Source organism: Spodoptera frugiperda, chromosome 12 (assembly GCF_023101765.2).
Source record: "Spodoptera frugiperda isolate SF20-4 chromosome 12, AGI-APGP_CSIRO_Sfru_2.0, whole genome shotgun sequence".
NCBI classification, from domain to species: Eukaryota; Metazoa; Arthropoda; class Insecta; order Lepidoptera; family Noctuidae; genus Spodoptera; species Spodoptera frugiperda.
Window position 1 is genome coordinate 9,140,932 of NC_064223.1, and position 17,445 is coordinate 9,158,376.

General features: G+C 35.5%; 4 protein-coding genes and 1 long non-coding RNA gene across 6 annotated transcripts; 2 read left to right on the forward strand and 3 right to left on the reverse strand.

Moving 5' to 3' along the window:
- The first annotated feature begins 1,502 nt into the window (after window positions 1-1,502).
- On the forward strand, window positions 1,503-4,453 carry LOC118262611 (uncharacterized). Of its 2 annotated transcripts, XM_050697202.1 has the most exons (4): window positions 1,503-1,671; window positions 1,950-2,131; window positions 2,174-2,348; window positions 2,624-4,453. In XM_050697202.1, exons 1-4 carry the CDS (start codon window positions 1,644-1,646, stop codon window positions 3,361-3,363), a joined length of 1,125 nt encoding a protein of 374 aa, XP_050553159.1. In that variant the 5' UTR covers window positions 1,503-1,643; the 3' UTR covers window positions 3,364-4,453. The 2 variants fall into 2 exon arrangements, with proteins under 2 accessions (XP_050553159.1, XP_035430016.1); XM_035574123.2 differs by having other exon boundaries at window positions 1,950-2,348.
- Window positions 4,441-5,592, reverse strand: LOC118262612 (protein cereblon). The gene is made up of 4 exons (XM_035574124.2): window positions 5,255-5,592; window positions 4,962-5,164; window positions 4,705-4,882; window positions 4,441-4,629 (listed from the first exon to the last, which is right to left on the reverse strand). The coding sequence occupies exons 1-4, from the start codon at window positions 5,352-5,354 to the stop codon at window positions 4,586-4,588; spliced, it is 525 nt and encodes a 174-aa protein (XP_035430017.1). The 5' UTR covers window positions 5,355-5,592; the 3' UTR covers window positions 4,441-4,585.
- A 254-nt stretch (window positions 5,593-5,846) lies between these two features.
- Window positions 5,847-9,476, forward strand: LOC118262618 (uncharacterized). The gene has a single exon (XM_035574136.2). It carries the CDS (start codon window positions 6,167-6,169, stop codon window positions 8,303-8,305), a length of 2,139 nt encoding a protein of 712 aa, XP_035430029.2. The 5' UTR covers window positions 5,847-6,166; the 3' UTR covers window positions 8,306-9,476.
- A 637-nt stretch (window positions 9,477-10,113) lies between these two features.
- Window positions 10,114-17,433, reverse strand: LOC118262501 (mitochondrial DNA helicase). The gene is made up of 10 exons (XM_050697274.1): window positions 17,096-17,433; window positions 16,630-16,856; window positions 16,001-16,265; window positions 15,619-15,766; window positions 15,265-15,421; window positions 11,819-11,968; window positions 11,328-11,516; window positions 10,810-10,998; window positions 10,623-10,709; window positions 10,114-10,502 (listed from the first exon to the last, which is right to left on the reverse strand). Exons 1-10 carry the CDS (start codon window positions 17,355-17,357, stop codon window positions 10,179-10,181), a joined length of 1,998 nt encoding a protein of 665 aa, XP_050553231.1. The 5' UTR covers window positions 17,358-17,433; the 3' UTR covers window positions 10,114-10,178.
- Window positions 12,771-13,825, reverse strand: LOC118264097 (uncharacterized). The gene is made up of 2 exons (XR_007705773.1): window positions 13,399-13,825; window positions 12,771-13,103 (listed from the first exon to the last, which is right to left on the reverse strand). It is a non-coding gene; the product is annotated as an uncharacterized LOC118264097 (long non-coding RNA).
- Window positions 17,434-17,445: the final 12 nt, after the last annotated feature.

The following is a 17,445-nucleotide window of genomic DNA, read 5'->3' on the forward strand; positions in this document are numbered from 1 at the left end:
AAGGCCTGCAGTCTGGTAGGTACGTTAGCAACTTTGGTTGTCCTTATATAAATTAATACCTAAATAATAGAACGTTTTTTTCAAAATAATTCATTAACGTTTTATTATTAAACTAGCTACTTCCACGCGGTTTCACCCGCTCTGCTTGGCTCCTATTCGTCATAGCGTGATGTTTTATAGCCTATAGCCTTCCTCGATAAATGCACTATTCAACACAAAAAGAATGATTCAAATCGGATCAGTAGTTCCGGAGATTAGCGCGTTCAAACAAACAAACAATCAAACAAATTCTTTAGCTTTATAATATTAGTAGTATTATTATTATTATTTACATAATCACGGGACCACAGGGTCCCGGACCTTTGGAAGGCGTACGAGGGGCCGAAGCCAACTCGCAGAGGCCCGTTGAACAATTTTAATCTAAATGTAAGGGGACATCAGCCGGCGAATATCCCTGTATGCACTATGGAAGTACACCAAAGGACAATCCCCGGTTGATGCAGGACTATTGCGAGATATGGTAAAAGGAAATGATAGGGATATGGGTGTGGGTGGCTGTGGAATAGTTAACCGGTTAACTATGGGGACTATGGCCCCTGCCCCTGACCAATATTGAAAAATACGGATAAACAGGCAGGGGGTGACTCGCAAACTCAATAGTGGGCCCCCGGAAACGGCCGCTAGCATGTAGCGACAAGGGAAGCAACATCCGTTGAGCTGCTTGAGGAAGGGGGGGCATCCCACGGCTATCAGAGCAATCCCGGAAGTACGGTCAAGACCCCTACCAGCATCTTACTGGGATACGTCCTTCCCCCAAGTGGAGCTGAAGGCAACTCCACTCTTGCGAATCTCCACTCAAACCAGCCGATTAAGGCAAGAGTGAGGTAGGAGAGGCCACTCCGGGTAGTCACGAGTACTAACCGGAGTTAAGAAGTAGGGCCTCTCCCGGGAGTCAGGTCCGTGGGGTCGCCACTGCCCAACAGCTCGCCACAAGCTGCCTTGCGGACCTATTAATATTATTAATATTAGTATATAATATTAGTATTAGTATAGAAGTATAGATTCATTAACAAAAACGTTTGACTCCAGAATTATCTTCTGTGGAGGAGACGCGATACCTTCCTTATTACTAGACGGCACAAATGGCGGACCTTTACGTAAAAACGTCCCATTTTTTAAGTTTTATTTTTGATAGTGCCAATGGTTCCCTGTCTCTTCTAGAAACAGAAAAGGGAGTAAATACGCAGTCAGAGAATTCCCACTCTGTCTACGGGTAAATAGAAGAATTTTCCGACACCTATTACCTTTCGATTACTATTCACCCCGATAAATAGTCTAATTTCTATATTGAAATTCTGAATAAAGTAGTAAAATATCATAATTATTTGGACTTCCGCTAGACAACAACAAGTAGGGTAAACTTTAGTACATCAAATATAATTTATCTGTGTCATTAGGTGTGTATAATCTATAATCATTCATTCATTCTCTTAGTTCAGACTTCAGTTCATTCGTTCTTATGTTCTCATCATTCATTTTTCTTTCATGTCTAAATGCTAACCTATTCGTGTTTTGTATAGAATTCATTGAAATAAATATTTTTTGCAACCTGAGAATACGTTTTTCTAATAAAGGTGTAAGCAATGGCGGACACAGTGAATATGTCTTTAGGTAAATATATGCTTGCTTTTTGAAATGCGTCTATTTATCCTCTTGTCTATTTTTGGATATTAGTAAGATTTTCATAGCTTCGATTTCATGGTAATATTTGTATATCAGTATAATCTACAAGGAAAAAATTACTACGTGGTCGTGTTGTTTATTTACAATTCAGTAATTACCTATCTGTATATCAATGTAAAACGTTAAAAACGGAAACGTTAACCCGCCAACTGTGGCAAAATTTGTCAACACGTATACGTATTTTGTAAATACATTTTACATTTCAGATGAAATTATAAAACAGAATAGAACAAGTAGATCACGAGGAAGAGGTGGCGGTGGCGGCGGGAATGTTCGTGGTCGTGGCGGTGGTAGAGGCAGAGGCGGCAGAGGTCGTGGGCGAGGAGCGGTTGCGCGAGCTAGGTCACAAACTAGATCGAATACGCCAGCCGGAGCTAGACGTGGACGTTCCCGTTCTCGCGGTCCCGGTGGCGTTAGGTCGCAATCACGATCCCGTTCTCAATCACGCAACCGCTCTCGCTCCCGACAGCGTCGTTCAAACTCCCGCGCCAGGTCTGCATCAAGATCTCGCTCTCAACTGAGAGGTCTGACTCCTAAGGGTCGAGCGGGATTAGAAGAACAGTCAGTCATGCCTCAACTTGTAAGGGGCAATCGCATGAACAGAGGTATGTTATTATTGTTGATTATAATATTGGTAAAATATTTTTTTCGGTTTTTCTTATAAATTGTGATCAGTGCATGGTGTAAGGCTCACCCTCTATTATGTAAAACTCTAAACATAACTGAAGTGTTACAGGAAATATTTATGACCTGCTTACTCCTACAAAAATTAACAGATACAATGTTCTGTAATCAGTGTTTATCTTCACCAATATTGAAGTACTTACAAAAAGATTGTTGAAAATTGTTTTTTATTTATTCAAACCTATTTTCTTTGTAGGAGGCATACGAGGAAGACTATCACGTGCAAATTCGAACCCCAATCTTCAAAGCAATGTTCATAGCAGACTTGGTGTTACAACACGGCGAGGAATGAATAATATTCGGCGACCCCTTGCTGTAGCCAAGAGGGGAATATCAAAACGTGGAAGAGGTTTGAGTACTGCTAACAGATATAGTGCAGTGGGCTTGAGATCAGATCAAATTTTAAAAGAGAGACAAAATATGCTACTTCGAAACAATATTATAAAATCTCAAACTTTCACACGTTCCCGGAATAATTCATTCAGTTCACCTTCCCAACTGACTGTAAGTGTTGCTAATGATTTTGCCAAAAAGCGTCGTAACAGTGTTGGCAATGCAGGCTATTTAAATAAACAGAGTTTAGCACAGTTAAATAATCAGTTCGGTGGCTACAACACAAGGAGAGGTCCTGGCAGTGTTAAATCTATGGGTTCCAATAGATCAAACAGGTCTAACAGGTCCAATCGTTCTAACAGATCAAACACTAGTAGAGGTTCTAACCGCTCACGAGGCAGAGGCCGTGGTGGGAACCGTGGTGTTGGAAGAAAGTTTGTGAATAAACAAGTCCTAAATGCTAAACTACAAAAAGAGATAGCTGTTATCCAAGGTAAAACATATGGTAGCGCTGCAAATAGTGAGGCTCCAACTGGTATCAATTTCTCTCCAACACCAGCTGCCACAGGACAGTCACTACATCAGAGATTTGCTAGTTCATAAAATAGTTAATATAAATTGTGATTTTTATCATTAAGCTAAGTTGAATTAAAAAAACTAAATACTTTCTAACTTAAGCTGACAAGAAACTCGATACCTCTAGAAAATGGTTTTGTTAAAAAGTCCTGGGTAAACAGTTTATCTTAAAAATACTTTCATTTACTGCATTGAGTATAGCTGAAATGTCAGCAGGCTTATTTTGCTACATTGCCATAATTATGGATATACTGAAAAAAAAAGGTGTTTTTCATTGTATGTTTATATTTTAAGAAATAACAAAGGAGAATGAGCACAGCTAAGAAAATATTTGTGTTATTCAGATTGCAAGTATGTCTACCTCTCGATAAAATTAGGTGTAATATAAAAATGAGAATTTCCATGCCAAATTCCATTTCTATTTTTATCAAAATGTTTCCTAGAACCTGAGTCATTGAAAGTAAATTATTATCTAAGAGATAGTCATAATGTTAAAAGATCTTACATAAAGATCTCACATAAATTGTGTCCAAGGTGATTTTATTTGCAATATACCTTTTATCTCTCTCATATATTTATCAAAATTCCAGTTTTACCAAAAAATATTGAATATGATAACTAAGACTGGGCATTCAGGGATAATACATTGTAGTATATAATGTGCATATAATTGCAGTTAGTGAGAGCATTTTATAGCAATTGACATTGCCTTCTCATTCACACTACCTTCTTGGTTTGTCACCTGGGAACTTTACCTATGTAGCAGTAGGTATTTGTGCAGTTCTTGTTTTATTGTAGCTTTTAAAATTTAATATTATTGTCAACTAAATGCAATAAACAGCTGCCTATAAAATAAGTAGAAATAAAGTTTATTGAATATGACAGGTTGCAAGTATTATAAGATCTTTGTCTATTTTCTAATTTACTAGTTGTAAGAATGTTTATGTCATTTAAGTACATTTTCAGATTATTTTATGACATGTCAAAGTTAGTTTTAGTTTCCAATTTTGTTTGACTAATTTTTTTTTATTTTTGTGGTTGCTAAAGCTGATTCTACGTATACTGCGGTATTTTTGTTATACAGAGAAGTAAGAAAATAAAATATTTGATTCATAAATATTTGTTTTATATTTAACCTTAGAATGTTTTACAATTTCAAATACATTGAAAAACCATTAATGTATAAAGATAGCAGTCATTTACAATACTTACAGGATAACACACTCTTCAACAAGTTGTGACCTTAATATTACATTTTATATGTTTTCGGCATCATTATAAGAGAGTCAGTAACTGAAACAAAAATGCATATTGAAATTATTCAAATAAATTCGAATTGCATTTTCCTTTGAATTGGTCTGTACTTACAGTTTTCACCGAGAATGTTCCTCAAGATCAGTCCATGAAAAGTTTTTATATTCTCACTAGAAGGCTTTTCTATAATACTGTCTGTCTTTTCAAATGTCCAACCAAGATGCTGACCACAATGTGGGCATGCACATATCCTCCAGCTGTACCCAGGAAACCAAGAATCTGCTCCCTGATTCTAAATACAAAAAAATGTTCTAGTAAACAACTAAAATAACTCTGAATTCAATATTAGTATTAATAGTTAATTTACGTACAGGTCCAATATTATCACATCTCGCTTTTTCTGCAGTAACAACTTCAAACTTGATGCCGAATGGATTGATTAAAGTTTGTACAGTTACATTTTGCTGTCCAAATAAATGTTGTTTTTCAGTTTTCCTAGCCCCTGGACTTGGTTTGCTGAACAAGTAATAGGAGTCGGCCACGTCAGCGCCGCATTTACGACAGAGAAGTAATTCTAAAAATTAACAATTATTTATAACAAACACAACATTGTTATGTAAACAAGAGATAAGAAAAGTAATTACAAAATGTGATATATTTTTACCTTGCCCATTTTTTTCAGACCGTGGGAATTGCTCAGCGAATATACAAATATTACGCGAAAAATATGAAAGTAATACAAGAAAATGTAAAATATAAAACATGCCTTTTAGCTGCTGAGATATAAATACTTAAGAAAATCAGTTTCAGATAACTACTAGGAAGTTAGGTTATTATGGCGATAAATACAAAAGAAAACAAATTACAGAAATCAAAGGCAATTCTATCTTTAAGCACTAAATTAATTGTAATTGATAAGAAATAAAACAAACAATAAAATCTTATTATATAGTGTTTATAGACTACTATAGCAATAGTGACAGTGACAATGACAAACAGAGAAAAGAAAGAAACGTTTCCCTTGTCACATTGACATCAGATTTTTTTGTAAATGCCACTCAACTTGGTGCCATGATTATATTCGATTTTAATATAGTTATACCTTTATTGGAATTCAATTTATAAATCAATGAGCAGAAATTGCAGCAAATTATTTTACTTTTTAATTAGTATATAATAATACTATTTCAATGAAATTGTAATTAATCGACTAACATTTTCGGGTAATGAATCCGAATTGTAAGTCAATAATAAACAGAAAAAAAAATAGTAGCATAACAAGGACAAGTTGCAAGTTGATTGTGATTTGTGATGTTATTGTGTGATAAAACATATTTGGAATAATAAATAAACATAATATCAGCTACAAACGATAAATAAACGTTTATATTTTAGTACTAGCTAGTTGAAGTGACAACAAAATATGACATTTCAGACGTAGTTCATCTATTTACGATAAACTTTTGACGATTAAAATAGTGGTTCCCATGAATCTTACAAATTTTTGTTAGTAGACAAGAAAGAAATGTAATTTTGTTTGTTTATCAACAGTGTTTCAAATTGATACATCGCAATAATGTCTTTCTTCAAAAATGTTGCATCTGGATTCACAGTCCGAAGTCGCGATTCAATGCTTAAAGAAGCGCTTATAAACAATTTGTCGGAAAGTGTGAAAGATATTCAATACAGTAATCAATTCGAGGAGAATTTCCACAGCGTTCTGGGTTCGACGGACTCTACGAATACATTATGTATGGCGCTAGAGGCAGTTTTTCTACACGGCTTGAAGGATACTTTTCTGAGAAAAGCTAAGAATGCTTTAAAGGGTGAGTCGGACCAGCAGCCGCAGCCAAATTTTTGGCCTCTCATCCTTGTTTTGTCTCACCGTCAAAATATAGACCAAATATCTTCATTGCCTCAAATCAATACAGAAATAGGTCAATGTCGTGCATGGCTGCGAATTGCTTTAAACGAGTGCCTACTGTCCTCATACATGTCAACTCTGCTCAAGAATATATCTGCTGTGAAGCCTTTCTACAATAGATCAGCATTTGTATGTGATTCTGAAATACTAGAGGTGGCTCAAAAGCTTGTTGAAGGCTTGGAAACATGTGTCCAATTTAACATGCCCATAAATTCAAGTCTGCTAAACTACTGGCCTGAACAAGTCTTGATGTTGGCTGGCATATGGGTGCCTAAGATAAGACAAGCTCCTATAAGTGCAGCTTTAGATGTGGCCAGCACCATAACAGATGAGGAAGTCAAGCCCAAGATAGTATCAACACCCACACACACTTCCAACATCACAGGACTGGGCCGCATGCTAGCTTTGAATGAAGATGAAGCTTTGGATTTCATTCTGTCTAAAGATATTAAGGATATCACTAGTCGAAGCTATGAACCTGAAGAAGAAGATTTACCAATATCAAAAGCTAAAGAAGAAGTTAAAAATGAATCTGATAGCTCCAAAAATAAAGTAACACCAGTTGAAATAGAACAGCCTTCCACCAGCCAGGACCCAGTAGATGGTACTTGTGTGTCACCTTCATCTGTTAACTCTGAGGACTTTGTGGCTCCCACAGATATTGTTGTAACTGGAAATTCACTGTGTGGTAAGGGTTGGTCTACTGATAATAATGATGACATGAATGCCTCAATAAATTCCAATTCATCACATGGCAGCAGTATGATAAAAACACCAGAATTAAAGAGTTTATCGTCTTTAGTAGATAATTCAAATCCTTTTGGAGAAACTTGTACAACTACTCCCAACTTAAGGGACATTATGAAAGATATTCACAAAGAGTTGAAGTTAAGTTCAGAAGATACAGATATTTGTGATTTGAATGCGGAAACAGTCAGTCCTGAAGATCCAATGTTACAAGGCCTGGACTTTGAAGTAGTTCCCAATACTATGTCCTCATCATTTACGGTCCAAGAGTTACAGAAGATGATATCTCAAATAGGAACTTTGTCAAGGGAACAAGGACTTGATCATCAAAACTATCAGTGCAAGGGGTGCCAGGATTTACTGGGCAGCACCATTTCTAAAGCCAAAGTATGTGCTTATACTGGAGAGTACTACTGTTGTAACTGCATGGACCCCAATGTGTTTATTATCCCAGCAAGGGTCATACACAACTGGGATTTCAAAAGATACCCAGTCTCAAGGAAGTCTGCTCTCTTTTTGTTAGAATTTCAACATCACCCTTGGATAGATATGAAGAAACTAAATCCAAAAATTTACAATGGTGTATCAGATATGGCTCACTTGCAAGAACTGAGGATTCAACTGAACTTCTTGAGAGCATACATATTTAACTGTAGAGAGCCTGTCATTGAAGAGTTACAAAAACGTGTGTGGCCTAGAGAGTATTTGTATGAGCACCTACACTTGTACACTATATCAGACTTGGCTCTCATACCTAATGGTTCTTTAGCATTGCAGTTGGAGAAGGTGGTAAGTTTTGCTAGAACCCATGTGTTAGAGTGTTGGTTATGTAGCCAAAAAGGCTTTATTTGCGAAGTATGTCGCGACCCTAAAATACTTTATCCTTTTGAAACAAGCACAACATATCGCTGTGATGAGTGCTCAAGTGTATTTCATGCTAAATGTCTGAATGCCAGTATACCTTGTCCTAAATGTAAAAGAAGGCAGAATCGTACAAATGAGGCATCATTGATACAAGCTGTACAATCTCAATTCATTAAATAACATCCTCCCACTATATTCTATACATTGTGTTCTGTACAAAATTTGCATTTTACTTGATTTACAGTTGGATTATTGTATATTTATTAACTGATATACATAAAACTTATACCATTTTCTGAGTCTTAATACAGGACAGGATTCAATTACAACAGATGTACAAACAATAACTGAAAAGAAACTCAAATAATATATTTGAGTACATGCCTATATCATAACCAAATATAATATAATAAATAGGTTTAAGGTCATAAAAGAATACATTGTATTTTAAATGTTTCCTAGTAAAATATACACATTAAGAAACAACAAACAATATATTTATGCAGTAATAGCTCCTCTAATGTAGCTAATGTTGAAATGACTAAACAATTTGGCTTGTCATTAACAGATGTTAATAAAATGTGATATGATATGAATAACTAGATGAATCTATTTTATACTATAAGTTGCATCATTGTAGATTATATTTTTATAAATGGTAGAAGAATCTGAAATAGTAATACAATATGTTGTAGTAAGAATACTTTTGACCTACATACATAGATGTTTTGATTTGATATCAATATTGACCTAACTGATAAAAGTGGACTTGAATTAATCTAGTTTGTTTGGGCTAATTATATTGTTATTTAAACAAAGTGTATATTAATATTATCTGTAAAAGAAAGATGTTGCTGTAGTAAAACAGTTATTATAATATATTAATTATAATATAACAAACAATTATTTTGATTTTGAGTATAATTATTTTATAGAATATTGTTTGCTGTAAGTATGAAATAAAAATTTTACTTTGGTAGCTCTGGAATATTTTCTTATGAATGTTTATGTATTTAAGTGATGATATTATTATAATAAAATAAGATATTAATGTTGGCAGTTTAATCTAAATCATTATAGTAATTGAGTGGGTTCAAAATATTGTAATTTGATATGCCAAGCCAATGTGATCTAGATTCATTGGTCAAATGTACATTCATTTATCAACATTTATTTATTAATGTGTTTGAAATATTCGGAGATGGTTAAATTGGCTGATTATATTTGCTGCCGTCCTAAAACCATCATTTTCTTTGTAATATATTTTTCATAGCAAATATTGTCATATCATTACTGGTGATACGATAGACTGTAGCGCACAGCTGATGTCAATAAAATTAATACGAAAACATGTTTCTATATTATTTCAACATTTGTATTGTTCCATATATTAACCTAAACAAAGAGAGGACCCATTGTTTGCAATATTGGTGATAGGAGCGAATGGGCGATAGCGAGCGGAGCGTGTGCGCACTATGTAGATGCACCTAGGTACACAAGCGACGACCAACGCATATCTGTAGATAATAATTACAATAAGGTCATAAAGAAATAAAATAGCAATTATTATACAACCTACTTTTGCAATCTGCGCATGTATCTAGATAGGTTTAATCGTTCACGGGATCGCAAGTATCATATAGGTATGATGGTGACACCAAATGCAGATCTGATAAATCCTTTATCGTGTAAATAATGCTATCAGATATGCATTAATACTTCTACTACTTACCTACTTATGAGTCAACTGGCAATAACATGTAGGATTTTAGCCTATGACCTGACGGAGAGTGAGTCTGAGTCTACCTACCGCTGCTCATCACTACGTACGATCGGCTTTCTGTTAAAACTTTTCTCACCCTTCTAATTACCACTGGAGAGAGCAAGTCTTACGCCAAACTTACTGGTACACGGACTAATTGATGAATATTTGATCTTTTGTTTTGTTTTCAACTAGGTAGGGTTGTATAAAGTCAATTAAACAAACATTTAGATAATTAACTTAAATGTTTTTATTTACATTTGTATAAGGAAACAGTATTGTTCTTACAGACTATCTTTTTGTATACAAAATATCACTTAAATAACTACTAGTTTGGTCTTTGTGACGGGTATTTTGTGATTTCCTTGAGTAATCGACGCGTGGTCTCCTGTCCTCGAAATCTTCGATGTAGTTAGGATCTTCCACCGTGTATTCTTTGAAGCATTGGTTCAATAGTTTGTCGGGTTCGTCCTGTTTGTTTTTGCTTTTCTTCTTGGCTTGATAACTGAGCGCATCCTTGTCGAAGTCAAGAGGAACAATACCAAGCTCTCCACTGTAACGATTCTTGGCTACTTGGAGGTACTTCTTGCCGCGAACTGCTGTTAGGCGTTTATCCTGCAAAGAAAAGTTACATTATTAACATAACTACTAGCGGCCAATAGGGGGTGATACTTTTCAATATAAGGATTTTAAGTAAATATCTGCAATGAGAGACATGATGTGATGTCTATTTACCTGAATTATGAGGACATTATCAGCTTCCTGTGATGCTTTCGCGCTGCCGAATATAGAACTTGTTGACAGGTCTTCCGATTCACGTTCCTGCAAATAAATATGAATATATAAAATCTTACTAGAACCAATTCTCAACATGTTACATAGTCAAGAGAATATGCTGTGGGTGCTAAATAAACTAGATTACCTTTCTGGGATGCATGACGAGTGTAACATGGCAGTGCCTGGCGGTGGCGAAGGTGCGGAATGCTGCGATGACGGCGTCCTGCCGGTGGTACCTGTCTCCGTCCCGCTCCTCGCCCAGCCCCAGCATGAACTGCACGTTGTCCACCACCACGTGGGAGATATCGTGCATGTAGCGCGCGTGTTCTACTGCCTGGGAATAAGTAGAGGAGTTTTAGGAACCTTATTTATTCGCAGCTACATCGTTGGTAGCAAAATAGGACTGCTAAGCGAGGGGTCTCAAATTTGACTCCAGGATCGAACTAAGTATTATTGGGATTGAGCTTTAAAATTTTTATTTATAGGCTTGGCTTATGGATGAGGTCCTAATGCCAGATAAAGTTCAAACTATTATGCGGTTTAAAATTAAAAGTACCGATTATAAAGTAATGGAATTTAATTTTTGCTCAAAAGTAAAGTACGATCTAGGATATTTTTTAACTACAATCAGTCTATACAGAATATGAGGTCTCGTTACCATACCTCCATAACTACTTTGATGGGTTGCTGACCATGAAAGGCTAAGTAATAGATGGGAAGTTTCTGGAAGTCGTCGGCAAACTTGTTGAAGTCCTGTAGGTTCTGCTCTAGAGGCACTCCGGCGAACTGCTGCAGCATCGTGCGAGCCAACCGAGAGTTGCGGATCTCGAAACTACCCCATAGAGTATTTACCTGTTAAAGTAAGATATTAAGAATAAAGTTTAAGATTGTAAAAAAAAATATTTCTAAGTACCTATATGAATTAAATTTATTTTAAACATTATTTCTGTGTGAGCCTTGATTTAATCCAATATATCAAAGTGGAGTGAAATAACGCTTGCGTTTTGCCGTGTGCCCAACGTGAGCCCAACCCCGCTTTCCCCAAAGAGTCAACAATGCACTTGTGACTTTCTGAAGTCGTACAGATCAGACCCACAGGCGACACTGATCACTTACCATCAGGTGATCTGTCTGTCCCATAAAAAAAATCTTACCCCTTGTTGTGCTAAATCCAACGATATTTCAGCACACAGCGTAGTTTTACCGCAGCCGGTGGGTCCTGTGAGCACGGTAAGCTCTCCGCGTCGGTGACCGCCTAGTAGCCTAGTTAGCGCGGGAAACCGACGCCATTTTATGCCGCGCACCTGATCAAACAAAAATGTGATGTGAGCACAAATATGTTTATATGTAGCATTATTATTAAGGACTCACAGTCAGTTGCAGGAACGACCATTAAATTTTTAAAGTGACTTTAAATATTAATGAAGCTTTAAAGTGTTGCACAAAGAAGTATTTCTATCTCATTTTAATGCCGGATTAACTTTAATTAAAGAAACGTCAAATCGGGACTTTAGCCTATTTTTTACGTTGCACAAAACGTCATTAGCGCTAAAGGAGCATTAAATTGACAGTTTGGGGCTATAATTTTTAATGCCTAGTCAAACATCCATTAAACTTGTTATTAAACTCTCAATTCTTTTGTAAATAGTGCTAGTAATATTTTTTTACTTTATTACAGTATTATTTATAATGTCCCTTTCAAGCCTATCATCTTTATTCGCTCCTTCCACGACGACGTCGTGTACCAGATAGGATAAATTTATTTGAAAAACATGACGGAGAAGAGTTTCGTGTGAGATACAGGATTTCTAAAGCTTTACGCATTTGCGAGATACTCAATTTAAAAACTGAAACTCGAAGAAATAAAGCTATTGATGGCCTCACATAGTTATTGATACTAGTGGCCGCCTAGTGGTCGAAATTCGACCATATACGATTTAATTTACAATACCACTTAACATACGTTCAAGGATAATTTTTATTTAACGAATTGCTATTCGTTTTGTAAAATTCAAATTAATATATTCCGGCGCATCATGAATAACCAAACCTCTTCATTATATTAACCTCCTTCAATGAGAAACCTCTTTTCATATGAGACATGAGAATATCATCGCAATGTCTGTCAATTTGACGTTTTGTCAAATACGATAGGGGAAGGTGGGGGAATTGGGAACACTTAACTTAAAAGGCAAAAAACAGTATTTTCTCTTAAAAAAGGAATCAACTTTTATTAAAACTTAAAAACATTATTTATCTGTCTGCTTATAACGGAAAAAATATTTTTTCATTTCATGACACATATCACACACGTAACTTTTGCTGGTCTCTCTGGAAGTGCATTGCACATGTGCCCAAAGCTTTATCGTGGTCATGTGAATCTGATATTTGAACTGGTGGTGTCTGGTTCAGTCTGGCTGCATCAACGTCTCGCCTCATCTAAAAAAAATTGTATTGTAATAAAAATATAAAAACAAATTGTAAATATGAACGTTCCCAATTACCCGCCACCCACCGTTCCTAATTACCCGCAGTCGACAATTTGAATAAAAATGGTCGCGACCTTCGATAGCATTATAAGTGAATCCTATAACACGTAAAATTTTAAAACGGATTATCCATGAAATAAACTTACAAAATATGGTGTCATTGTACTCAAAAATATGACATTTGCATCTAATGTATGAAAACACAAAATTTATAACAAAAATGCAATAAAAACATTTTGACTCACCGTGTCAAGATGCGTGCATCCTCCAGCTCCCACTGTCGCTTGCGCACTTAGGGGCGGGGGAAGCATACCTCGAATAGCCGCGAGACGGGATACGGGGAGGGGAAGTGGGACTTATCAACGTGTTCCCAATTACCCGCCGTTCTCAATTACCCTACCTTCCCCTACTATGCATGGTAGTGTGTGTAATGTTTTATTTATTGATTTATTTATTTATTGATTATTAATGTACTTTATAAGCATTATTTATGAAAAATATTAGCGTTCTGCACTTCTCCTACACATAAACTATAAGTGTACCAAATTTTATGCTCCTACGTCCGCGCAATTTTCGTCATATAGATGTTTGTGATTCTTCGCTACTGGATCTGCCGAAGATCAGCTTCCTGCCAAACATAGGCCTTTCTTAGGTATTTCCATATCATGCTCGGGGAATAGGTGTATTAATAGATGTATATACGATGTTTTTATAGAGACTGGATAAATGCTAAAGAAGTGTTAACTATTAAGTAGTTATTTTTAAGAATAAAAAAAAACGACTTATCTTGCTTTAAATTAATTTATTTTATTATATATTTATTTTACTAAAATACCAAGCCACCGTCACATGGGGGTAATTCGTACTTCCACTGTGGGTGCAATATTATACCATTCTTTGCTTAAAAAGTTAGTAAAAGGGCGATGCATACTGCCTGAACTAGCCTGTGTTGCACCAGATACCATGGTTGTTGAATAATGCTGAAAATTCTTTCTACAAAAGGAAAACTCGAGACGAGTCCAATTCTCAATTAATCACAACAATAACAAACACCTGGAAGCCACGTTAAATCTTCTCTCTTACAAACGCTGTTACGATACCAATGAAAGATAATTCAACACCACATTAAAGCAATTAATAATATTTTTATCGTAAAAAATTAGGATTTTTCCTAAATACAGAGATGACAGAAACGCTCATGATGACATTATTGACAACTAGGGCTGGTCATCTAGGATTTTATTCCCGCGAACCAAAAAGGTTGATACCTATTTTAAATCGGAACACATAATTGAATCGGTTCAGGGAATTAGAAGAAAATTAGATATTTATATGTATTCCACTATTAAGACACTACAAAATACATTTAATAGTAGCTAATTAAAATAACACATATGCCTAATCTATTAAATATAGAGATATTTAATCAAATACAAAATATAGATATAGGTATTACGTAAAAAATGTGATTAGCTCTGGAAAAACTCATAACTAAGTCTTAGTTTACAAGTAACTAAGTAGTAACAAATGGTATTGTATTGATTTTTATAGTGTCCTTTAACTACATGAAATAAATCGAGTCACGATCGATAAATCGTCATTTTAAAAAATCGGTTTCTTTCGAAGCGGGATTCGCATCCTTCCATCCTTAATGACAATTTACATTCAATCAGTTCCACAGAGTATACAAATACTACGTAATCAGTTCATTCAAAATATGTGTTTTAACTTGCAACACTTTTTAATGTCGTCTTTAGTTAAAGTCCCATTAAAGGGACCCGCAACAGTTTTGTGCAACGTCTTTAAATTTAATGGAATATTAGCGATAATGACGGATTAACTAATGTCGATTTTAAAGACAGTTTTCTGCAACTGACTGTCAGTTGCCGTTATAGAACAAAAATAGGTATCCTCGCCCAGCTGTATGTACTGTAGTTTTAACGTAAGAAAACATCATGTAGTAGTACACAGAATAGGTACGTAATACGCCTCTTATTTCTTGAAGGACTAGTAGGCGGACTAATTTTATTTCTAGGAGGCGGTGTGCTTTGCACTTATTACCACACAGAACAATTTTAATGTATATAAAAAATATTTATTTATAAAGTTACCCGGTCGACATTGGTGACTTCGAAGTAGACATCGTCTCGAAGGGCAGCAAATGTCGTGATGGACCGATGTGCTGCGGGTTTTGCTTCCGCTACTAGCGACTTGAGCGGGAGGTCCGCTGCAGCCGCCTCTGATGCCGTCACTAGACCATCCGTAGGTCTGTCAATGTTAAACAGAACTTTTAATTTTGTGCGTCCATTGGACACACCTCACCAAAGTGCCCGCCCTTCTCAGCAAACTAAATTAAACTCAGAAGCTTTTTTTTTCTTAGATAGGACATTAGAGTAGTCCAAGTGGTTTAAAATTGTGTCTGACATAGACACAATTTTATCTGTTAATGAAAATTAATATAATACCTGACAAATCGACATCTTTCTTCGCCTAGTTTCTCTGCGACGGCGCGCATGTTGTCCCAGTCTCCCCATAGACAGAGCTTTTGGTATGCTTCTAGAGTGGGCAGCACGATGGGCGGTAGACTGCAGTTACTCAGCCAGACTAGAGTTCCTAAAATAGTAAATTAAATAAAATCTCGAGTTTCGAGCTATGAATACCGAAGGCCTAATCTTTCTTCCCCTCGTCCCATCTCCAATCCCAAATAGCTGGCCTTATTTGTAACTTTTTTGGTGGTGCTGGTGTATATTGGTCAATTGCTTACCATTGGGTGATTTGTCGGCTCCTTTACTGCCCTATCTCATAAAAAAATCAGTTTCATAAGAAATTAATTAAAACTATATTTACCAGGAATTTTTTGAGCAGCTAAATGTAACACATCTTGTATGGTAGGTACGAGTATTGCTTGGTCGCTACGGCTAACTTTCGGCACTCTACATGAGAACAATCCTGCGGTATGTAGTCCATGGGTCTCAGTCTCATCCTCTCTCCCAGCTTGGACTTTCCGATACCCTACCACATGGTCCAGTGAGTTTTTTAAAGGGAAATACAATACTGTGTGGTCAGACGATACTCTCACTTCTGATAATACTTTATTGGCTTCAGGATGGAACTGGAATAAAGAAATTTTTTATGATTTTTCATACCGCATTTCATAGTTGTGCCATCTTTCTTAAACATTAAAATTCTTGTTATACAATTTGAAAATAGGAAATATTTGCAAAACATGTTTAGGACATCAACATACTTTTTAAATTAATTAATCAGTTAATCTTACAAGTACAAGGAAGTTAAAGATGCTAAGTAGTAAAGTTTGTCGAAGTGTAGTCAAATTGTATTATCTACTGAACACATCTTTGGTTTTAAATATTTGAAGAGATTAGATAGGATCAAAAGTAGGTAAGCAGGTGATGTATTGTGTAATAAATTGTAATCTAAGCATTTGGATCATGATCATCAAGATAAATAATACTTACTGGGAATTCAAATAATCTAAATAGATCAAGTAATTCTGTTTCATTCAACTGTGATAAAGATACTGTGTCTTTGATAACGTTTTGCCAATCATTTTTAAATTCTTCAGATTGTTTTTGACATTTTTCAATGAAATCTTTAACAGTTGCTTCAATTTTTGCCTTTTTGATTAATCTCTCCAGGATATTCCAATCTCCGTGTACATTACATTTAGGACACACAAAGTAGCCTGAAAAATAGTTTTATATATATGACATATTTTGCTATTATTAAAAACAAAGAGATTTCTCTGATAGTTATGTGGGAATTGAAAGATTAGTTTAGAGAAAATTTGACATTATTTACTGGGAAGGATAATTCAAGTCATTCTTTTTTGCTTCTAGAATAGCTTACTATGAACATCATGGGCAGCTGTTAACACTTTGATTGAAATCTTCATGTTTTTTTAGGTTATGTTTACAATCTTACCAGTAGTTTTGTTGACATATACTTTGCTATCTCCACATTTCTGGTCTCCAGAGCATATAGAACATTTGGTAGTGAGTGCTGTAAATCCATCCTGCACAGCTAAACCTTTCTGTCGTAATAATTTACGAATATCTGTTGTTGTAATCTTCGGTATATCATTTAGGCCTACATTATGTATATTCCTACTTATACATTCACAACTGTGTCCATTTATAAAGGATTTTATAATTCTGTTTCTAGAAACTTTAATATAATTAAACATTTTATCAAAATGCTAGTAAAAATTGCGTATTTATCACAACATAACCAAACACATTTGAAAAATGACAGACAGCTGACATTGACATGTA